Source organism: Strongylocentrotus purpuratus, unplaced genomic scaffold, assembly GCF_000002235.5.
Source record: "Strongylocentrotus purpuratus isolate Spur 01 unplaced genomic scaffold, Spur_5.0 spur5_scaffold_19, whole genome shotgun sequence".
NCBI classification, from domain to species: Eukaryota; Metazoa; Echinodermata; class Echinoidea; order Camarodonta; family Strongylocentrotidae; genus Strongylocentrotus; species Strongylocentrotus purpuratus.
The window spans coordinates 10,472,967-10,498,056 of NW_022145604.1; the positions used below are offsets into that span (position 1 = coordinate 10,472,967).

General features: G+C 34.5%; 1 protein-coding gene across 5 annotated transcripts in view; it reads left to right on the forward strand.

Moving 5' to 3' along the window:
• The window catches only part of LOC583577 (putative sodium-coupled neutral amino acid transporter 11), a 47,918-nt gene that overhangs the window by 7,852 nt on the left and 14,976 nt on the right, over nt 1-25,090 (forward strand). For 2 of the 5 annotated variants that reach the window (XM_030990286.1, XM_030990287.1), the window contains exons 2-8: nt 11,938-12,118; nt 15,039-15,059; nt 20,100-20,174; nt 21,166-21,300; nt 21,886-21,951; nt 23,922-24,022; nt 24,842-24,915. In XM_030990286.1, the coding sequence (XP_030846146.1) occupies nt 11,938-12,118; nt 15,039-15,059; nt 20,100-20,174; nt 21,166-21,300; nt 21,886-21,951; nt 23,922-24,022; nt 24,842-24,915 (653 nt within the window). Of the gene's footprint in view, nt 1-11,937; nt 12,119-12,682; nt 12,770-15,038; nt 15,060-20,099; nt 20,175-21,165; nt 21,301-21,885; nt 21,952-23,921; nt 24,023-24,841; nt 24,916-25,090 lie in introns of those variants that run through there. The other 3 variants (XM_030990288.1, XM_011684695.2, XM_030990289.1) reach the window with 3 other exon arrangements.

A 25,090-nucleotide genomic window follows, 5' to 3' on the forward strand; every position in this document is an offset into this window, starting at 1 on the left:
TTAATCATTTACACATATATATTATATTTTCTCCCTTCATTAAATGATCTATATATGCTTCCTACTATAAATAATAGCCTTCCTACTAATAATAGCCACTCAGCTCTAATCGCTCTTGTGTCCCAGATGACCCACGATTTCCCATTGCCTGTATTAGAATAGAAGAGAACTCCGCAAACGCACAGGCTGCCAGTGCAGCACGAGTTAATAAATTATGCGCCACCCGAGTTGCATTAGAACGCCTCATTCACTACAGGGATGGCCGCTGATATAGTGTACCCTCTATGGCAGACCCGGGCTGTCCAATCAATAAATTGCCTCTCGTATTGATTGACTTCATCCCAGTATAGGCTGATTGTTATAAGCAGTTGTGCACAATGCACCTGCATGTACATTATGCTCCTAGACCTATAATAACTAGCTTGCCATCCCCAGTCTTATCACATTAATGTTTTTGAGAAACATAATGCAATAGGTTTAGAGCCAAATGTTGTTTTAATATGTCTACAATGTGATGTGATTATTTAATATAAGCAGTTATTCCCAATCCACCTGCATGTGCATCATGCTGCTAGGTCTAATAACTATAGCCTGCCATCCCCAGTCTTCTCACATTAATGTTTTTGAGAAACAGTGCCATAGGTTTAGAACCTGATATAATGTGATGTGATTATTTAATATAAGCAGTTAATATCCCAATCAACCTGCATGTACAGTATGCTCCTAGACCTATAATAACTAGCTTGCCATCCCCAGGCTTCTCACATTAATATTTTTGAGAAACATACTGCCATAGGTTTATAGAGCCAAATGTTGTTTTAATATGATATAATGTGATTTATTTATTTATTTATTCATGTTTTCTTTATAAAAAGCAGGGTAGTCCCCGGCCATTTAAGCCGCAAGGCCTGCTTTACAAGGGAGCCCTGCTGTCACAAACAACTGACATTTCAAATATCTTACAATACACATACAAATATACAAAATATACAATAATTAAAAACAACATAATATAAACAAACTATAAAACATTTTATACAAATAGGAGATTAGATGAAAATGGAAGAGGAGAGAGAGAGAGAGAGTAAACAAAAGAGAGAGAGAGAGAGAGAGAGAGAGGGTGGTAGCAATACTTTGAGATGTGATTATTTAATATAAGCAGTTGTTCACAATCCACCTGCATGTGCATTATATGTTGCTAGACCTAATAACTAGCCTGCCATCCTAGTCTTCTTACATTAATGTTTAACAAAATCATAATGCAATAGGTTTAGAACCAAATGTTGTTTTAATATAATATAATGTGATGTGATTATTTAATATAAGCAGTTATTCCCAATCCACCTGTAATGTATGCATTTATATGCTGGTTGACCTAATAACTAGCTTGCAATCTGTATCTTACATTCATGTTTAAAAAAAAAATAATGCCATAGGTTTAGAGCCAAATTTTGTTTTAATATGATTTAATGTGATGTGATTATTTAATATAAGCAGTTAATATCCCAATCCACCTGCATGAACAGTATGCTCCTAGACCATAACCAGCTTGCCATCCCCATCTTCTTACATTAATGTTTAACAAAATCATAATGCCATAGATTTAGAACCAAATGTTGTTTTAATATGATACAATGCGATGTGATTATTTAATATAAGCAGTTATTCCCAATCCACCTGCAATGTATGCATTTATATGCTGCTAGACTTAATAACTAGCTTGCAATCTGTATCTTACATTCATGTTTTAAAAAAATAATGCCATAGGTTTAGAGCCAAATTTTGTTTTAATATGATATAATGTGATGTGATTATTTAATATAAGCAGTTATTCCCAATCCACCTGCAATGTATGCTTTATATGCTGCTAGATAACTAGCTTGCAATCTGTATCTTACATTCATGTTTAAAAAAAAAATAATGCCATAGGTCTAGAGCCAAATGTTGTTTTAATATGATATAATGTGATTTATTTATTTATTTATTCATGTTTTCTTTATAAAAAGCAGGGTAGTCCCATTCAAGCCGCAAGGCCTGCTTTACAAGGGAGCCCTGCTGTACACAAACAAATTACATTTCAAATATCTTACAATACACATACAAATATACAAAATATACAATAATTAAAAACAACATGATATAAACAAACTATAAAACATTTTATACAAATAGGAGATTAGATGAAAATGGAAAAAGAGAGAGAGAGAGAGAGTAAACAAGAGAGAGAGAGAGAGAGAGAGAGAGGGTGGTAGCAATACTTCGTGATGTGATTATTTAATATTTAAGCAGTTGTTCACAATCCACCTGCATGTGCATTATATGTTGCTAGACCTAATAACTAGCCTGCCATCCTAGTCTTCTTACATTAATGTTTTAAAAACCCATTATACCATAGGTTTAGAGCCAAATGTTGCTTTACTACGTTTACAATGTGATATGATCATTTTGGGGATTTTCCCCGACAATCAACTTCGCTTTTGTTTTTCCCCCTCCGCACACTGGTTTATCATCTTTTTTCCTTCTTTGTCATTTGTTTTTCTTGTTATGTATTCCTTTATTATTTTGTATTTGCTTGTTTTTTTAAAACTGGAATGCGGAAAAATAAATGAATAAAGAATTAAAAAATTGCACACTTTGATACATACATGTAGTTAATGCCATTCTGGCTCTGAAATCCTGAACAGACAACTTTACATTTATTCTGCAATATACTGTGTAATTAACTAGTGATACATTGTACTGTCAGTATGTAATACAGTGATATATTCTCTCAATACTGACACTGCACCACTGTAGTTTTTATCTAGACACATGACACATGGGCCGAAAAATTAAAATAGAAAAAATGAGAATTGATAAATTTCTTTTGTGGACCCCTATGAAAAACAACACTTGTGCTGTTAAGGGTGTTGCATCACACAAGTGGTAAAAAAAGAAATTATTTAAACAAAATTGTAGATGTAATGCAGTTTATAAATTATAAGAATGATTTTAAGGAAAATGGACATTTAACTAGAAGCACAAGCCGAATAGATTACCCACTTATAAGTGTACAAATTGATATGTAAATGTGATGTTTATTAAATATGTAGTTTTATTTCATCTCCTGAAAACAAGAGTAAATTAAAACTTGAATTTCTGCCATAAGAATTTAAGAGGCAAAACTGATTTACATGTACTCAGATCTGTGGAATATATTGTTCCTCTGTATTAAGTGGGTAAGTTTTGTTTCCTCAAAGAAAACCAATATCTTTACCATTCAAAAAAAAAAATGTCCATTCATTATAAATATAGTCTATACACAAGATACATAATTAACAACTCACAAATTAATTGAGTCAGGTGTAATCTAAAAAACTATAAAGGCCCTATTAAGAATCCTTGAGAAACACCGCATGTACATGTATTTATGATTTACAGCCTTTAAATGGCACCATATTTTTGTTTAAAACATGACTCAAATTACAGGAATGAAAGTGTTCCACAAGGAAGCTTGCTATGGCCTTTATTATAAGCTCTCTGGGATAATTTTTATCCTATGAAATATAAACCTTGCACTGAACTATAGCCACAAGCAGTACATGCACGATCACACTAATTTTCCACGTACATGTACAGGATGCAGCGTTTTGCATATATACAGCATCGTGGAAGAAAAATTGGGCAGGCGATCTAATCAGAGCGATATATCCAATGACAAATTCTGCTTGTCTGGTATCGCGCTTCAGGGTTACCATAACGAACACACAGACATGACTTCCTTGCCTCTGCATCATCCAGCTAATGTGTTTAGTGCATGGGAGATGCACAGAGGCAAGACGATTGCTAACCCATATTGCTTGCTGAAATCTTGTATCTCGTAGAGTTTGATAAATGGATTGCTCAGTTGTTCATTACATGATTGAGGCACCTGAGAACCCATCAATTAAAAAATTATTATATTTCCATAATAGTAATCAAAATAATAATATTCATAGTAATAGCAGCTGAAATAATGATGATAATAATAATAAAATAATAATAATGATAAAAAGAAGAAGAAGAAGAAAAATAAAAATAAAAAGTAGATGATGAAGATGAAGATAAATAAAAAGATGAAGAAAAGGTAAATGAAGATGAAGAGGAAGAAGTAGAAGAAGAAAAAACAACAAGAAATATTAATAATAATAATCTAGTATTTGTAAATTGCATTTATCTTTCTATTATGGCACCCAGAGTGTAGAAAACAAAAATATGACATGCTTTTCCTTTATCCACTGTTAGATCTCCCTTGGACTCCCAATTCATGTTCTCTGTCTCTTTATCTCTCTTTCTCTCTCTTTCTCTCTCTTTCTCTCCATTTCTCTCTCTTTCTTTCACTCTCTCTTTCTATTCACTCTATCTCTCTCTCTCTCTCTCTCTCTCACTCCATCTCTCTCTGTTGCTTTCATTTTACAACTAACCAGGTATAAATGTGAAGTTCCCCTTTAATAGCGCAACCTTTATGAGTCAGATAGCGTTAAAAGCATGCACTAATGAAGGCATTGGAGCCTGCATTCAATCATGGACCCACCAGGGACCTGTTTCACAAAGCTTTTTTTTCAATGACAATTTGACAAAAATCAGTGACAAATCTGCTGATAACCAATCCGAAGCAAGAATTTCAGTAGTTTATAACAAAAACTGTCATTTGTCACTGATGACAAGTTTTGTGAAATGGGTCCCTGATCTGAATATGTTTCAGTGCTGATAACGCCTTGTTCAGACTCCCAATATTCATTGTTTGGCGTTTTAAAAAAAATAATAATAAAGTCTGGAACCTGGTGGTTTATGTATTATCAAAGCTTGTGGGAAGGAGAGAAATTAAATTGGTTACCATTGAATAACAAATTTTGTATAATGAAACATCGTATACCAGCACTTGATGAAGAATCAGGATTTTTTTTCTGGTGTAAATGTTGTATCATATGAAAACCTTGAAAAATATGCATGAATAATTGCCTAGGTGTCATGTCCATTGACAGAACTAATTTCTGTGTAAAGATACAACATTTTAATATATTGTTGTTCAGTGTGTACACTCCTTTCACCATACAAGATATACCGTTTCTTTATATAATGAGCTTTGTGTAATTTCCTCAAGTCTCAGCAGATTAATAATGTCCCCTGAGACTAGTATAGAATTGAAAGCTCGTCTCGCTCTGATATTTGGAAAGCGGCAGTGCGTTACCGATGAAGCCATGGTTTCCATGGCAACTAATTAGGAAAGCTTCACATTTTACTAGCATGCATCCTGGTTCTATGAAAGGATGATGAGTAATTAAAGGGAGGACGCTAGTAGGAGATCTTGAGTAGATACATGATTGGATATTATGCAGGCTTGGCTATGCCAAAGTGCAAACAATACAGTGAGTTCATTAACTGTAGTTTCAAATGCCAGTTTTATCGTTAACCAATTGGAGGAGATGATTTTTTATTTCAAGATGCAATTTCAATAGTTTTCCTCTCAAGTTATACTGTGCTTAAGAGTATACAATCAGTTGATAAAAATGATTTAACTTGCAGTTACTCATACATTTACATTCACCAAGTCTAAAGCTGCTCCTTGTTTTTGTAAAAATATATTTTAGTTTGTATTCTCTAACAAATATTACTGTAGGAAGAGATGTATTTCAACAAATTCTTTATTTCGTAGATTCATTAGCCTCAAAGCAGTCATATTGTAAGAAAGGTCTCAAAATATATTCTCATCTACAACTAAACATGCTTTTTGAGTCCCAGCTAATACATTAAACCTTAATCTATGTATTTTAGTCACATGTATTGCTTTACTCCTTCTGATAATAAAGCCTTCATAGACAAACCTTGATGCATACCCAATGTGTTGATCCGTGGCATTGGATGAAAAAAAATTATGACATGCATCATGGTATATAGCTACCGTAATAGGCAATTGATCTAATTTTTTGGTTCATGTCAGTCTGTGGCAATGTCTTCAATGGTACAGCATTCTGTCGTTAAAAATGCTACAATGACACATCCCTCTTTGAAATATAGCATGTATTGTGAGGTACAGCATAGTGTAGTAAACTTCAGACTTGATGAGTTATGGGTTTTAGTGTTCCATCCATCATCAAATTGTTTTCATTGATCCATGTATAACAGTTTAAAGGGTTTGGGATGCATGTAGTATTTATAACCTTATTACTTTGTGTAATAAAATACAGAACATGTCCACACTGTGGAAGAAAGATATCAAGGATAAGGTATATATCTTGGTGAATTGTAGAGGCTTGTATGAAATGATTATGATGTAAAAGATGATTAGGTACATGAAGTGGTGTTGGTAAATAAAAAGTTATAATATGACATATCTGAATGATAACAGAACATGTCCAGTTTGTCCAAACTGTGGAAGAAGGATATCTAGGATAATTTATCATGGTGAAATGTAGTGGCATGGGAAGATATAAAAGATGATTAGGTAGTGGTGCTGTGTAATTAAAAGTTATTATTATTTGACATTTTGGGGGATCCCGTGATTAGTCAAGACTTTGCGCTCTGTGTGGAGGATATGGGAGAGGAAAAATGATGAAGAAAACATAGACAAAAATGGACAGAATCTGGAGTTAACATATGGCTGATCTGTCTCAGGCTCACACAGTCCATGGCTAACTCTGTACATGTTCTGCACTGTACTATATTAACCATCTTAGATAGATCCCCTTGGGCTATAAGATGAGTATCTGAACGCTGAGAATTATTCATCACCACCATCCTAAGATGCTATCCGTCCCTCCCTTCTAACATCCATTATCTGATGCATGGTGTGTGAGAGCAAGGGCACGGGTTACCCATCTGGCTTATCCAGACTGCCGTGTTAGCTTATCCGCTTATGACGTGGGTACCTAACAGCTAGTAGGCCTGTTTTCATCAGCTCGATCAAGTTTGCCAAATAACCCGCTATTTTAACTATCCCAATCGCAAATTGACTAGTTATTCTGCGTCTTCATCAGCCCGCAGTTGCAGTTAGCAGGATATTTGGTCGAGAAAGAATCAGAGAAATCTTAGGTCTTGTTTCCAATATATCACGCTATTTGGGAAATAGCGGGCTAATTTGCGCCTGTCCAAGGTAGTTTGTGATGAGCGTATCGGTCGGGGGAAGACGTAATTTCGTGTTTCGAGATAATATCCCGAGACTAAAAATAGCGAGTTATTTGGCAAACTCGAGCTGATGAAGACAGGCCTAGAGGTGCATGGTTGAGACTCCCATGTTTTATGTACTAAGCTCCTCATGTATATGATTTTGCAGTCTCTGCATTGAATATTTTGCTAAAAATACACCAGTATTCTAAGGTGTGATGCTATTCAGCATTTCTATGAGATGATTTAGACGTGCTGTTGGGGGATCTTTGATGTGTCTCTTTTAAGAACGCATAATTTTGTAAAAAAGTTGCACTTTGACATTCTGCATTGTGTAATGTAGTCAAAAGAGGCATGGAAGTTTGACTGGTTGAATTATATCTTTGTTGAATACTTTTAGATGTAAAATTGTATACAGTCAAGCCTGCTTTAGTGACCACCTGTCTACAAAGACCACATCCCCCCTGAAAATGGTTTCTCATTGAAACATGTACTAAAGGAACCTGTACATAAAGAACACCTGCCTATAAAGACCACTTTTCCTGTCTTCCTTGGGTGGTCTTTATACAGGTTTGACTGTATGTGTACATTTTTAAGAAAGACAAATTGAGACAAATCATTTTGTCCACATATTTACAAAATTACAAAACTTGGTAAGAAATGAAAAATATAGTGGTTGACTATTTATATTCACACTATTTTTTAATAAGGTGTGGTCTTCACTGAACTTGTCCATTAAGTTTTTTTTTTGTTTTTTTATCCTGGTACTTAAAAATACCAATCCATACAGTCGTGTGTGAAAAACAATGCATTACTGCTTTCAAATTCCATTATCAATTCCATTATCAAAGTTTATGATTGGTTCTTTATGTATAACTTATGACAAATTCATCTTTCTATAGGATTCCATGACATTTGCTCCGGCGACAATTGCTCCGCTGTAAATTTCATACATTAATCGAATGGCTAACTTCAACCCTGGATTCAACACTATACCCTACCCTAAACCTAACCCTAAACCTAACATAAAACCCTATTGAAACCCTAACCCTAACCCTACATCTTAGACGAAATAAAGCCCGGAGCAATTGTCGCAGGAGCAAATGTCGTGTCACCTTCTATAGTGGTATTTATTCAGTGGGAATTATTTTTTCAATCAAATAAGTGGTCAGAGAAATACCAGCACTTTACACTTTAATGAAGATGGTTTAAAAGTGTGATCACAGGCTGACCAAATATACATGTAAGCAAAAGGATTATTAACCTTGATATTCTTATAATATGAAATGTACATTTTTTCATAATTTCCTGCAAGTATGAAGCGATCGATCGTGTGTATGCTGACAGATGATTACCATACATGAAACATACAAAACATTCTACCCAGTTGTATTGATTCAAGGAAAGCCTACATTGAAAATATTTTTTGAATAATAGGAAATCATTTTAAAATTCTTGAACAGGATTTTTTTTTCTTCATTGGGTCTCTTTCTCTTTCTTTCTCTCTCCCTCTCTGCCTGTCTGTCTGTTCTCTCTCTCTCTCTCTCTCTCTCTTTCTCTATCTCTCTCTCTTTCTCTATCTCTCTCTCTCTATCTCTCTCTCTCTCTCTCTTCCTCTCTCTCTCTCTCTCTTCCTCTCTCTCTTGATCTCTTTTAGGTTTTTCACAGAGCCCTTTTATTTTCAGAGTGAAATCACTTTAGATCTACGGACAGTTAAAAGCCATTTCATAACTCAGGAATATAATTGGAGGAGATTATTTGAGAGAAAATGAGTGCCCAAATATTTACACAAGCAATGACAATTCACCAGTATGTCCTTGAAATTGCTATTTTTACATTTATGTGATGTATACATTTCATGTAAGTATTATATGAGCATCAGTATCCTCTATAGGAATACAGAATAAGAAGTAGACAATTGAGCTTGGTAATTTTGTAAGTCTATTTAGAACTAAAAAATCCCAGTAGCGAAGAGTGGAAAATACGTTTATGCACAGTGTTCCGAATATGACATAAACACACTCTCAAAGACTTAAAAAGCAACCTCGCAATTCCAATAGCCTTTTTCATCACTTATTGAAAGGTGCTAATCCTTGCCATGACATATGTAATCCAAACATCATTTATATGGGATACAAAATAAGGTGTTGAAACTATTCTCTTAAAGCCCCACTGCACTACTTATAGCTACTTGCGCCCTCTATATAGCGAACAATGCTTAATCGGTGACTATTGGTCCCCTATATCATGGTCCCCTTTTTCTTATGTTAATTGAGAGTTGATTAGATGAGATAACCACCTGTCTGTGACCCTGCAGGGAGGTCTAATCCCCCCTGGCCAACTAGTGCAGATAGGCTTTCTCAATAGCTTTTGTGATCATGTTAATATAGCATTAATTTAGTGGATAAAATGAAGATGAGTTTTGGGAGGGATAGAGAGAACGTGCGGGAGAGAGAAACAAAGATGGAGAATTGAGGGAGATCAAAGAAGAGGTGAGGAAGGAATTGCATCATTAATTTTTGTCGACAATTCAACGTAAAAACTGACATGAAGGCTTTAAAAAGGAAAATAAAGTAGAATGCATGAACTGCAAGTAAACAAATTTGAAAGTAGTCAAAGGCGAAAACAGCAAATGATTCACAGTTTGAAATATTTAGTAGGAAACATATCATAATGCATTACCCCAAAATGGGTATGTTTGATTTAATTAACTTAAGAAGGAAAAGAAATTAGATATAGGCTCACTAAATGATTTTCCTCTCAAAATCTAATTCATGCATTTTCAGCCTAACTGGTTCATTTGGCGGCATCTTTAATAGAGCTTTGCTGAATGCAATTGATTAAAATGATGGCTCATCGGGGGTTTATCATTTCATTCGTCTACCAGTTACTGCATTAGCATACAAATCAATAACATTTTTAAATGTAATCAAATTCAATTGCTTTGTAATGATTTTTCCTCTCTACTGTCATGCTTTTTCATCAGTACTTCATTGATATGCTGTGTACTTATACCATTCTTGAAAGAAAAAAGAAAAATCGTATTCTTTTCTTCTGATAGCATTATTATCACAACTGTAGGAGCGCATCAGAAAATAGAGATGAGACTTGCCTATACAAGGAAAAATATAAATCAAATATAAATGTAAATTGAATATATAGATGGAGGTAGGAGCCAGGTAAATGGAAAGAAGGAGAACATTTTTCTGTCTCGTCGAGAATTGATTTCCCCAGCGATATTTATAATTCCATTTTCCATGGCATGATCTCCTTATTTGCAGGTCTATGAACTACAGAAAATGCTGATCAGCTTTGACATTTAATTCCACGCAGGATCTCAGAATGGCTGATTGCTCCCAGGATTGTTATGAGATTAAGGAGATGACGGTATACTGTTGGGGTGGATACATGACTTTGTGAAAGAGAGAGGGGAGGGGGGAGACAATTTATGAAAGCTTGGAATTCTTAGTTTAAGAATACACACAAAATAAAAAATAGGAATTATGGCAACTTATTGCAGACTTGTTGATACATAACACTGTAATTCTTACATGTAATATAAAACCTGAAAATTCTTAGTTTCAGATAATACAGAAGACAAAACAGTAAGAATCTTGTGGTTTATAGTTGGCTGGTGACGTATGTTCTTACTTTAAATATTACATATGCTTTTGTCTTTTGCTGTCAATAGTCGGTGAGGTACCGGTACCTATCCACGATGTTGGTGAAATAAACCTGAATCATCTACAAGTGGTCTGGTCCAATTTACTTAGCACTTTGTAAAAATCCTACAGCAAATCTACGAAGGGCTGAGTCCTTACCGTGCATCTTCACATGATCTAGCGCTTTCGTTTCATGAAAGGTCGTGTAACACGACCACCCGACCAGACGTGATGACATGATGATTCGTAGTAAGCCTCATGAAGCAGGGCTAGTACAATCTGATGCCCCTTGTGAGGGGTTGCCAGAGGTAGTTAAACACCATTAGAAAGCTTGAAATTCCTACTTTTAGAAAGTGCTCATACTCGAACAATAAGAGAAGTTCCGTCAATCTCTTGGTGGTATGTAATTGATGGTTCACATCAAATTTAATTACTTGTTTTATTCGTCCTGCGGGGTGTTTCACAAAGATCCGAAGTTGAACTTATCTCTAAGTTGGACTTAATAATTATGGAAAGCTGTTAGCATATTTGAAAATGTTTTGTAAAAGTTATTTTTAAAGGCATAAAATGTTGATTCAAATTATTCATATTTTCTATTATCAAGGAGATGTCATGTTCTTGAAGTGGAATTTATAAAAAGTCTAAAATACTTGATTTTTCGCTTTTGAATATATTTTATTTTAAGGCTACAAATGGCTCTCCATAATTTTAATGTCCAAATTAGAGCTAAGTTCGACTTGGAATCTTTGTGAAACACCCCCCCCCCCCCCCCCTGTTCTTTTGCAGCCAATCCTCTATGTACAATATATGATGCCACTGGAGAGGGGCTCTAGCTACCAGAGCATGCTATTCCTAGATTCAGAAAATGCATACATTCAAGGAAGAGCAAAGTTGTTCTGGCAATCTCTTGTCCTTGGATTTCATTTGATAATAACAATAATAAACAATTTCAAGAACTAAATTCCTACCAGGTTCCCATCTACTACATCTTGGTGGAAATTGGCAAATGTAGATTAATGTCTTGCCAAAGGACATTTGTGCCATGGTGGGACTTGCACCATGTGAACCACAGTCCACTGACTTGTCCACAAGAGACCACATAATTCACATCCTTTTTAGATACAACTGTACATATTTTCAATATCTTTTGCAGCCCATCCCGTATGAGGTACCCACCCATGACAAGGCGGGGCTGGTGGACGCCGAAGCTACTGCTGATGGGAAGCCAGTGAACATCCAGGAGGAGAAGGAGGGGGAAAATAGAGATGCCATGAGTGGAATATCCGGAGCAAGCCTTAACACTACCAACAGTATCTTAGGATCAGGAATCATTGGTAGGCTATCCAATAACGTGTTGACTTTTGAATTGTCTCATTGCATTAGGCTTAATACAAGAACCGTCTGGTCTCAGTAGACAGGTTGTTGAGTATTTCTTTTCTTTTTATCAAAGAGTAATGTAAATTGCGGGTGTTCTTCTGAAAAATGGTGTCAGCAGTGGGATATTGGGAAAAAGCCTTAAAACCACCAACAGTATCTTAGGATCAGGAATCATTGGTATGTTACCCTATAACGTGTTGCCTTCTGAATTATCTCATTGCATTAGGCTTTATACAAGAACCAACAGTTTCAGTAGACTGGTTTAATATTTCTTCTTTTTTATCAGAAAGTAATGTAAGTTGCTGGTGTTCTTTTGAAAAAGGATGTCAGCAGTGGGATATTGGGAAAAAGCCTTAAAACCACCAATAGTATCTTAGGATCAGGAATCATTGGTCCCTATAACGTGTTGCCTTCTGAATTATCTCATTGCATTAGGCTTAATACAAAAGAACCACCCAGTTTCAGTAGAAAGGTGGTCAAATATTTCTTTTCTTTTTATCAGAAAGTAATGTAAATTGCTGGTGTTCTTCTGAAAAAGGGTGTCAGCAGTGGGATATTGGGAAAAAGCCTTAAAACCACGAACAGTATCTTAGGATCAGGAATCATTGGTATGTTACCCTATAATGTGTTGCCTTCTGAATTATCTCATTGCATTAGGCTTTATACAAGAACCAACAGTTTCAGTAGACTGGTTTAATATTTCTTCTTTTTTATCAGAAAGTAATGTAAGTTGCTGGTGTCCTTCTGAAAAGGATGTCAGCAGTGGGATATTGGGAAACAGCCTTAACTCCACCAACAGTATCTTAGGATCAGAAATCATTGGTTGGTTGTCCAGTAACCTGTTGAATTCTAAATTGTGTCATTCCTTGGGGAACTATCCAGTTCCTAATGGGTTAAATGCCTTTATTTCACATTAGTAAAAAGTTTGAATTACTAGTGGACATTGTTAGAGAATCAGGAATGATTAATATCTTGTTTGTTAAAACAAGATCAGGATCAGGATATCTGAGCAAACCTCAACACCACTTACAGTATCCTTGGTCCAGGAATCATAGCCAGGTCATCTTTTATTAAACTCATCAACTACAAAATTGTCTCATTCCCTGAAACACTAAGTGGTCCCTGTAAAAAATGTGTTACAAGCCTTTATTTTGGATCATAAAGAAGTGTAAAATGCTGGTGTACATCTCAAAAAGGGTGTCATTGGGATAAATGGAGCAGGCAACTCCATCAACAGTATCCTAGGTTCATGAATCATTGATAGGTTATCTCTTAATTTGATGACTTCTGAAATGTCTCATTCTGCTAAGAACTAATATAAATATTTTATATCTAGGCATTATCAATGACAATGTAAATACTAATGATGAGCATACTTGATAGCGCAGTGTAATTAAACTGCTAGAGTAGGCACTGAATGACTGAAGTACGGCTTAAATTAGCTTTTTATGATGATGCATCTTGTGGCATTTACAGTGCGGAGGTGGGTTTTAATCTATTTCCAGGTAAAATACTCATCTGGCTCTCAACAGACTATTTGATAGAACAGCTTATCACCGTTTTTATGTTTTGTACATACTTCTGAACAAAAGTTACTCTCTGACACATTAACATGCCAGAAGGCATATGCATGGTGGATACCATTCATGATTAATATAATTGTATTGCATCGTGTATTCAGAGCCAGAAGGGTATTAACCCATATTAAATAAAGATGAGCTTCAGTTCTTAAGCTTGAGGTTAGTAGGCCCGAGGCCATGTGCCTAACACAGGTTACTATGTGCAAATGAGAGTTGTGGTTTTTATTGAAAATGATTTTCAGCAAGTTTATGTGAGTTATGCCTTTTATATTTAGAGTACTGTTATTTAGAGTACTTTTTTGCCAATTGGCGAAAAAGCACAAAGAGAGTTAATTTGCTGCAAGGGCTATACACAGTCAATTTTTGATTGAATTTATTAGGAATTTAATCTTGAGAAAGAATTTTTTTAGTAGCTTTCCTATACAGTGTGAGTAAAAAAAAAGTTTACATCTAGAAAATTGCTAATTATTTTTAAAATCATATATGAACAGTAAAGTATTATGCATCTTATGAAAGAGTGTTTTATCCCAAATAGTTTGGTATCATTTTTGTGTGGTATGTGTTTACGCTTGAATGAACATGAGGCATTGTTTGCGAGAGTGCAAAAATCGACTTGCGCCAAAGTGATGCCTACAGCATGTATTATGTTGGGATTAGCGGAGTGAGAGAATGAATTGAATTTATTAATGAAATACATTGGATATGCTTTTTGCAGGAGCAAATTCACACACACACGCGCACAAATGTACCTTGATATTTGATATGTGTGGCATGATTAAATTTGTTAGAGGTGTTATTTGGATCTGCAAAGACCGAATTAATACCCAAATCCCAATTGTTTTATTCAAACATCACACAAGCAACTTTGGCGCAAATCGATTTTTTGCACTCTCGCAAACAATGCCTCGTGTTCATCCAAGCGTGAACACATACCACACAAAAAGAAACCAAATGATTTGGGATAAAACACTCTTTCATAGGATGTATAATCATTTACTGTTCATAGATGATTTTTAAAATAATTAGCAATTTTCTAGGTGTAAACTTTTTTTTGACTCACACTGTATATAAATATGATTTGTTTATAAATAGAACATAATTATACATGTATAATTTACTATTTTGGTAAGAGCATTTATCCATATTTTATATATGAATTAATGTGAGTCACTGAATGATATTATTATCTTATTTCTTATTTTTTTTATTATTTTCATTTCAAAATCGTTTGACACAGATCTTATATATTTTATATCTCTTTCTCTTTTTCTCATTATCTTTTTTACTTTATTTAAAGGCTGTTCTGTTGTTATTATGGGTAATGCAAAATATACTTTCAAATTCTGTCTGTGATTATTGTGTCTACAGTATGTGTAACCCATTGCTACTTGGCCGAGGTCCCCCCCCCCCAGCCCTTTTCCAGGGCCACCCCCTCCCTATCCAGAAAAGTACATTAGTTGCGTGTATATATAGTAAAAAGTCACTCTGTCTTTCCCCAGCGATATGCCCTGCAAGTTTCTTTGGTCAATAAATGGGTTTAGGTTTCGATTGTCCGCCATTGTTGTTAGGTTTAAGGCTAGGATAAGGTTTCATTAGTCAATAAATGGGTTTAGGTTATGATTGTCTGCCATTGTCATTAGGTTTAAGGTTAGGATAAGGTCTCTTTGGTCAATAAATGGGTTTAGGTTATGATTGACCGCCATTGTCATTAGGTTTAAAGGTAATACAAAGTTTTGGTATGGGGTCATGAATTTGGTTCAAATGAACATATTGGAAGCATATGCGATCCTACTATATTCAGTGATCGTTGTCGCGGTTGAAATCGAGTCTAAAGTTATGAAATTATGAACATTAAACTATTTATGTTGTATAGCTCCCTCTCAAGGTCAAGATATTAATAAACCCTGAAACAATGTATCTTGACTAAAATTGACCAATAAGCTATTCCCCGTTTGGTAATAATATATTACAACTACATATTCTGAAATTCTCAGGGTCGCAGCTACCATTGTACGGCTGTAGGCACTATTTTAAATTTATCAAAATTTACCGGGAGCACCAGTAAATTTTTATGTTCAATTTTTCTCGAAAGCAGAAGTGTTTTAGGGGCTAATATTTTTGGTGCTTATAATACATCCACAGGGGGCATCCAATTATATACAAATTGTAAAGAATCACTATCTACCCAATTTTCAAAATTTCCCAAAACTTTGTATTACCTTTAAGGTTAGGATAAGGTCTCTTTGGTCAATAAATGGGTTTAGGTTAGGATTGTCCGCCATTGTCGTTAGGTTTAAGGTTAGGATAAGGTCTCTTTGGTCAATAAATGGGTTTAGGTTAGGATTGTCCGCCATTGTCGTTAGGTTTGAGGTTAGGATAAGGTTTCAGATCAAGGATAGTGTTTCTTAAAGAATAGGATATATATATGAAATTGACCTTGGAACAATTATCATCATAGCATGCATTGTAGAACCAATGTACAATATCTCTGACATGTTTCGTACTGGACTGTTCCTGTGGAATGTATACTAAATCATGTGATCATTTCCTAGTCAAAAGTTTGGGAAGGAGAATGGGTCTGAGGATGGGTGTGGTTACACCCCAATTACATGTAAAAGCATTTCCTGCCTCCCCTCTCCTTTGCTGAATATGTAAACGGCCTTGTACCACGAAGTTAACATTCTTGTGGCAAATAAGGGGAGAGGGGTTACAAAAATTGCCCAACATGAAGAGTTATTATATGCCCGACCAACTTTCATGCATTTATATGCTCAACTTTGGCATTTTTTGTTTAAATTGTAATAAAAGTTGATTGTGATAGGATCAGAAAATATCCCTTTTTTGATTTTGCTTTTCTACAGTATTGTAACTGTTGAAGCATGTGCATTATCTCTCTCTCTCAGGACCTTTATTCAGTATCTCTCTCTCTTTCTCTTTCTTTCTTTTTCTCTCTCTCTCTCTCTTTCTCTTTCTTTCTTTTCTCTATCTCTCTCTCTCTCTCTCTTTCTCCTTCTGACTCTTCCTTTGGTCCCCTTTTCTGCCAAGAAGCCATGCAATTGCAACTGCAACTCATCCTTATTCCATCACTCTCTGTGTTTGTCTACATTTCTTATCCTCTCTCTCTCTCTCTTATTATTTGTTATACCTGTTGTCATCCATCTATAGGTATCTTTGTTGATATATCTCTGTATGTTTGTGCATCATATTCCTTCATTTTAATTTTCTATCTTGTTGTGTGAATACATGTTGTATATATATATTTTTTGTTTATTTACTGCATGCCCTCTCCATCCATCACTTGCCTTCTCTTTCCTTTTGCTATGAACGCTGCATGTAACATATATGTTTGTTGTTTTTATACTATGTATCACATTTTCTGTTGCTACCTGTCTCTTTCTCTCTCTCCCTCTCTCTCCCTCTCTTTCTTTGTCAGTTTAATGTCTGTCTTCCTTTTTTTAACCCCATTTACCATCTATTTCTTCTCTTTCTCTCCCACTTACTTATACTAATTTTTTTCTTGTTCTGTCTTCCTGCATATGTCTGTGGATCTGTATCTGCATGTCTTATTCCCTTCTCGCTCTCTTTCCTATTCTCTCTTTCTCTCTGTCAGTTACTCCCTCTCCATCTCTCTCTCTCTCTCCCTCTCTCGCTATCTCTCTGTGTCTATCTCCCTCTCTTTGATTATAAAATTATTAATTTTGATTGGGTCAACATTGTCAGGGTTTCGTAATCCTTTTTTTCTTATACTTTCCACCATTCACCTTCAAATCTTTCTGGTAGATGTGAAAATGACAAGAGCAAGTTTAATTGAGAACATTTAATTCACTGCATGCCTATAAAGGCCAATTTTCAATGCTGTTCTATGTATTTTTTAAAATAGCAAGTTTGAAACATTAAACGCAACATGTTTGTTCTAGTGTGATATCACAATTCCTTTCCTGTTTATGAAGCATATTCACTACTTTACTAACAACTGTTTGGCTTTTCAACAGTTGTGATTTATGTACATTTATAATAATAATAATATGGATATTTATATAGCGCAGGTATCTGCCAGGCTCTGACGCTCATGGCGCTGTACATACATGTATTACTATCACAAAAATATAACTTTCTTAACTAAAATAAAGTAAACTAAAACAACACAAATTATTACGCTACATTGACATGATTAAATTGCACTGTTTAGAAAGAGATGGGTTTTTAGAGCAACTTTGAAGGCATGAAGGGTAGTTAAATTACGAATACTAAGTGGCAGCTTATTCCAAAGGGACGGACCAGAATGAGAAAATGCTCTATCCCCCGGTGTACAGTCTTTACGTAAAGATACACAGTATTTCTAGGGGTTGATGAACAAGTAAAATCCCAGTGAAATGATTCTGTCTTTCTTGGTTGTGTAAGTTTTGAAAGTGTTTTATTTGTTACCATGTTATGTACACTGTAATTATCGGTATCATTCTTTCAATAAATGGGATTTTATGGTTCATCAGTATTTGTAAATCTATCAGCAAAGTAAGCATATATTCATTACCCTCATTGTGTCATATCCTATATATTCTCTGTATCTGACCAACTAATCCACACTGTCAAATTTATGAATATAAGCTACTAAGGAAGCTTAGCGAAATGTGACAGCGCAAGAAGACGTGTCCGGAACAAAAACTGCATAATTGCTGAAAATCATGCTTTTATCAGGCAGAGGTAGAACCTACTCATTAAGATATGGAGCTAGTAAATGCATCCATACCATCTTGATGAGGCTCATTTTAGCTACACCTTCAATATCGGTTATGTAAAAAAGAACTTTTATTTAGCAAACACTGCAAACTACGATGCATTTTGCATTCGGGACGCGTCTTCTACCTCTGATGGTTAAATAATCGCTAAATGTACAGTTTACAGCTAAACTATTCATTCCCTTTGTAAATTAGATGCTTTTGTGTTTTTGTAACTTTAGAATAAAGGTAGATTGGTTGAATAAGGGCATTTGTTGAATACTGTTAGATGTAAGCTTCCATACTTCACATTCTCCAGAAACATAAATTAGGAAAATAAATTGTTAAGGGTATGAATAATTTAGTTTTGATTTGATTTGATTTGATTTATTGGTTTCTGCATCTTTTTTCTTTTTTTCATCATACATTTTCATGAACATAATATGGCTTGATACAATATTTCAAGTGTATATAATTTTATACAGATAATAAATGATATTAAACAAATATATTGAATGCATAATTAACATACATTAGATGCAGGAGGGCTACAGAAATAAGCAAAGTAGCTTGATGTGCCCGCAGCCCTCAACTTAGATATAACAATACAAATAAAAAATAAAAAAGAGTGACTTGCAGAGAAGAAAAGGAAAGGGGAGAGAAGAAGCGTTGGTAATAATACAATAAATCTCATACATCTGCTGATTGAATGCAGGTTCATTGGGGGAATCATGTTACTGACGACTTCATTTTTGAGAGAACATTCACTCTCAAAATAGTGGAGTCCACTCTCATAGAGTAATTCATGTGCTACATTGAAGGGGATTCAACTTCAAATTATGTGATCCGTAATATAGAACTAAAACTTGTAATAATGTACATGTAATATACGGATAGTTTAAGATTTTATATTATTAATCATGAGTTATTTCTTTTTACAAATAGCTAACTGTCATCTAATCAAGATGTGAAAACATTAGTCCATTTAAAATAAATAAATTGAGTTTTCTTGTATTATCTTGCTAATATTTGTAAGTCTTCCTCCTTCCTTGTATAACCTTCTACTATTAATTAATCTCAATTTGATTGTATTCAGTTATTTATTCATTTGTTTATTTATTTAGTTATGTTTTCATATCATTATTTATGTATTTTACCTATTCATTTGTTCACCTACTAATATATATTAATATGTTTTAAAAAAATCATTCACTTATTAATTCATTTTGTTAGTAATTAACTGATTTATTAATTCATTTAGCAGTATTTCTTTTTGTATGTCCCCGAGTGAGTTAAACTATTATTTAGCTGAAATAACGTAAGTGTGAGCTTTGATAATGTGCCAAAAAAGGGGTAGTGAATTACATCTTGACTGTTTTGCAAATGGAAATAAAGCCCAACAGACATGAAATTTGATTTCACACTTTTTTAAAAACAAAATAATGAACAAAGATGTGTTCATTTCAAAAAGACATACTGTTATTTAAAAATTGAGTGATCTGTTCATTATTTTATTCATTTTATTATATATATTATATATATATATATTTTTTAATTCATTTGCTTACTTGTGTGTTCATTTTCTATATGTGTTTATATTATATTCTGTTTCCTTCTTTCTTGATCTTTTGTTGTTGCTGCAGGTATTCCATACGCTTTCATGAAAGCAGGACTTCCCCTTGGTCTCATTTTACTAGTGGTCATTTGTGGAATAACAGGTAAAAACAAAATCCCCTAGAGTAGCCCCCCCCCCCCCCCCCCCCTCTCCAGAGGAGGACAAAAGGCCCGTCTTTATCAGCTTGAGTTTGCCAAATAACCCGCTATTTTAACTATCCCGATCAGAAAATTAGCCAGTTAATTTGCGTCTTCATCAGCCCGCAGTTGGAATTAGCAGGATATTTGGTCGATAAAATATCCTGAGAAATTTTGGTCTTGTTTACAAAGTATCCTGCTATTTGGGAAATAGCAGGCTAATTTGCACCTGTCCGAGCCAGTTTGTGATGAGCATATCGGTCTGGTGAAAATGCAATTTTGAGCTTTGGGATAATATCCTGAGTCTAAAAATAGCGGATTATTTGGCAAACTCAAGCTGATGATGACAGGCCTAGTGATGTTTTTAGGCTCTCCTTGTTTGATCAATTTTACTTTAACAATCACAATTTTCTTTTCATTCAATGATTTTTCATTAAAGCCTGTTTTATTAATACATATTGTCAGCTATATATGAAGATTAATGTTTTAGTTCAAGTGAATTTTATATGTCTAACCAATAAGGAAGAAAGAATGATTCTCGTCTCGATTTGGTTTTCGTATTTTACTTACCGGTACCGGTATGTTCCTATTTGTAACAGATCTCTGTTAAAATGTTTAAAGGCAAGTCCGGTGTATTTTTTACCACATCAAACATTTGTGTCACATTATATCTCACAAAAGAAAAGACATTCCATGTTATTATTATTAATTGTATGAAATTTAGGAGTTCAATTTCCCTCTTACATTAATATTTTTTGTATTAATTTCACTATTAAACACGTGGAGCAAAACATATTTTATACTTACCAAAGTACCATACTCCCTAAATATTAACCTGTCAAATGCCAGGTAGTTTAATATAGGTTGATTTTATATATTCTAGTTATACAGAAATTATTTGTTTAGGTGATTGGTATGCTTACAGCAGTTTTCTAAATTTCTTTTTTTCCTTTCCAGATTACTCCCTTCGGCTAATGATAACGATTGGAGAGCTCACCGGAACTAGGACTTATGCCGAAATGACGGAATCAGCATTAGGAATACCAGGCTATTACGTGCTTTCTATTGTTCAGTTCATCTACCCATTTATAGGTAACGAGTTAATGACATAAAATGGGTTTCCATGTATCATGTACTTTGAAGTTGGTGCTAAAGCGCCCATTTAATTGGCTTATTTCTAATCATCAGGGCATCACGTTGTAAGGTGACCTTTTATGAAAACTTGCTCCTTAGTTCACGAAATGTCAGGGGTAATGTTTGTGAAATAAAGCCCTCTAATCTACAAATGGTCTGGTTCAATTTACCCGACTGGTTCAGAACCCAACGGCAAATCTACGAAAAGGTCACGTGATATTCTGTTTTTGTTTAGCGAAACGTTGTGTAACATGACCACCCTTCCAGACACGATGCCCTGGTGATTCAAAGTATGCCAATTTGATTTGACTAAAGATACAAGACCAAAGATTTGGTCTCGTAAGCCTTTCATCTTGCAATGCACTAGCAGATTTAGGAGCATGCACAGCTGGTCTGACACCACACACCACCCCCAATTCAAAATAGTGTGATGATGTCTCTGGCCCCCTTTCCAGAGACAGCATTAAATTATGTCCACTTTGTGTGAGGAAATGTAAAGGTACTTTATTAAAGTGAATCTTTCATTTTCTCCTTTTCTTTCAGCCATGATTGGATATAACATCATTATAGGAGACACAATCACTAAGGTCTTTGCAAGCATGATAGCAGGTAAGAAGAGATTTGTTATATTTGTACACAATTTATATATCATCCCTGAATGCAACAACACAGTGTCTGTTATTATACAATAGAATTAACCTCATGCCTACTGAAAAAACAAGTCATTTTATTTTACTGATAAAAAAAATATATCGTCGTTAAAAACGATCTAAAGACTGATACATACAATAGTACATAGTTGCATTAAAAAAGTATATAAAAGCATACAGTACATTCACCAAAATTGACAGGGAGTAGAAAATTTAGGTTCAAATTATGAGGACGCATTTATAATATTGTACTAAAAAATTGATAGTAAACGTGACAAAATATTTAAATGAAGGACAGACAAATAACAGAACATGTCAGTATTTTACCAGTAAACAAAATTGTTTCATGTTAATTACAGCTACCTATGCTGGATTCTGGTTGTGTTAGTTTCTTGTTGATATCAGTTCATTGTAGGGCTTTAAATTCCTGGAAGGTTATTTTCTTGTTTATTACATATCTTTGTGGGGCTTGGACATTTCTTGTATGTAGATTTCTTGTTGATATCAATTTTTCATGGCTTCTAAAATAACTTGTTTGTATATTACCTCTCTTTCATAAAAGATATTGATTATATTTGTTGTGGATTACATCCTGTTGAAAGATGAAGAATATAGTTTGGCTCTCTGCCAACTTTCCCTGACTTTGAAAATCACCTACAAGATGTAGTCATGAGCAACAGATTATAAAAGTAGTTCTGTCTGACGTGGAAGAAAATAAATGGATATTCTCTTATAAAAAGGAGCTCCAACTGAAACACTTGACGATTGAAGATATAGACATTATTTATTTCAATTTTTTAGCTTCATATTCAGTTGTACATTAGCAGTGTTTGATTTAAATATCTTTAAAATCTTCTTTGAAATGAAAGATTTATTATAGAAGGAAAGGAAAACATTCGGTTTTGAAGTTGTGGGAAGGATTGGTATATGCAAGTACTGTACTTACATTTTGTTATTGTTTCATTATTGAGGCAAATGGCTGTAACAATAAAAATGAGCATATTTTCAAGGTTATAAAAATTGATACAACAATAACAACATAGTAGCACTTCCTCTTATTTTCACTGACGAATAACTGTTTATTGGAATATTTTTAAGGGCAAAATTGTATGCAATATCACATGATTCATGAAGCTTTGTAACTGGCAAAGTGTATCTCTTGTGCGTAAATTTTTATTTTGAAGGTGGGGTATGAAAATGACCTTTGCGGATTTCAGCTAGCAATCTACCTTCCAGATATGGAGGCAGGTGTCTTTACAATCGCTGTATTGTGCAGCTAATGAAAATGTTGTTTCCATCGACGATGTGTAATTACAATATGCCCAAGGACTGGCTGCACTGTACTGCATTGCACTAGCCTGAAAGGCACGAAGAAAAGGTGTATGTTAGTGTACAGTATATTACTCCATGCACCTGTGTTATTACATGAATTGTGTTAAGAGATTGTGTTTTGTATATTGGGAGAATATGTTTGGAAATATGATATTCTTGAAATCACCTTTTCTTCTCCAGAAAGAATTTTGTATCTATTTCTCAGGAATCAAATATTTAATCACTCTAAATAATATGTAAACAGTTTATTATTTGTTTAATTATGTTCTTCTTCCTCTCTATTATATCTCTTTTAATCATTCATGTTTTATTTTTCTTTCTATCTTATTTTCTCACTCTCTCTTCCTCTCTCCTACCTCTTTGTGCGTCTCTTTTGCCCTCCCCTCTCTCTCTCTCTCTCTCCCTCTCTCCCTATCTCTCTTATTCTCTCCCTACTCTTTTACCTCTCTCCTCCTCTTCCCCTCTCTCTCTCCATCTCTCTCTCCTCTCTCTTCCTCTCTCTCCTCTCTCTTCCTCTCTCTCTTCCTCTCTCATTCTCTCATTCTCATATCTGCATATACCTTATCACTCCCTTTCTCTTTGTTTTCATCCTAACAGAAACAAACGTTCTTGCCAACCGCTATTTCGTGATCAGCATTGTTACCGTGTTATTCAACCTACCTGTTTCCATGTACAAAAATGTAACAAAATTAGTAAAGGTAAGAAATATATTTTGTTATTTAATATTACAGTTCTATATTACAGTGTGCAACTGTGTGTCCGATTTTTCTAGAAAAAGTTGCAGTTCTTGTAAAATTCAAACAGACACGTGAAATTTTGAGTTATATTTTGATATCAATCATTGATAAAGACCAACAACAAAATCATGCATGATATAGCATTTGCTGTTCTTGTAGTATGTTTATAAACTTGGTAAGTGGCACTTTTTGTTTTAAAGAAAAAGGATATGTTACTCAAATGGTGATGTCTATAACAAATGGTCTATTTCACTCCCAATAAAACAAATACAACAGGTACAAAATACAGTATCAGTTTATTATAAATTAGAAATAACACATGCCTGTTTGAATCTTGTTTAAGTTCAGAGTCAGATTGAAATATAAATTCTACACTCATAAGGTACAATGTTTTCAAGAATATAATTAGTTATCCTGTTGTGATGTATTACATTTTTTCATTCTGTCTTGCTTCCCATCCTTGAAAAAGAATTTATTTAATATGTATTGAAAATGTGTGATTTTTTTATTTTCTAGCTCACATTGAAGATCACATTTCTGTCTTTCTGTCAGTCTTTGAAATTCAAATTACCTCCCATTACATTTTCTCCCATCTGTCTCTTTCTCTCTGTCTTTTTCTCTGTCTCTCTCTCTCTCTCTTTTCTCTTTTTCTCTCTCTCTTTCTCTTCCTCTCTGTCTGTTTCGCTGTCTATCTCTCTTTCTCTATAACGATACCTGCCAATCAACCCTCTAACTCTTCCTCAATTGATATCTATATATTGTATTTATTATTTTTTGCAGGCTGCTGTATTATCACTGGTATTACTCCTGTTTATAATGGTCATCGTCATCGTTAGATTGTCAACAATGCATGTGTGAGTATAGATTTTCATTTCATTGCCTTAACATAAAAAGCCTAAGACGGTTTGAGTGGGGAGAGGGGGGGGGGGGGGGGGGGGGGGGGTGGGGGGAGGGACAAAAACGCCATGCCCCTCCCCTTTACCAAAGAGGGGCAACTTCAGAAGGAACACATATTTTTTTGTAGTCTTA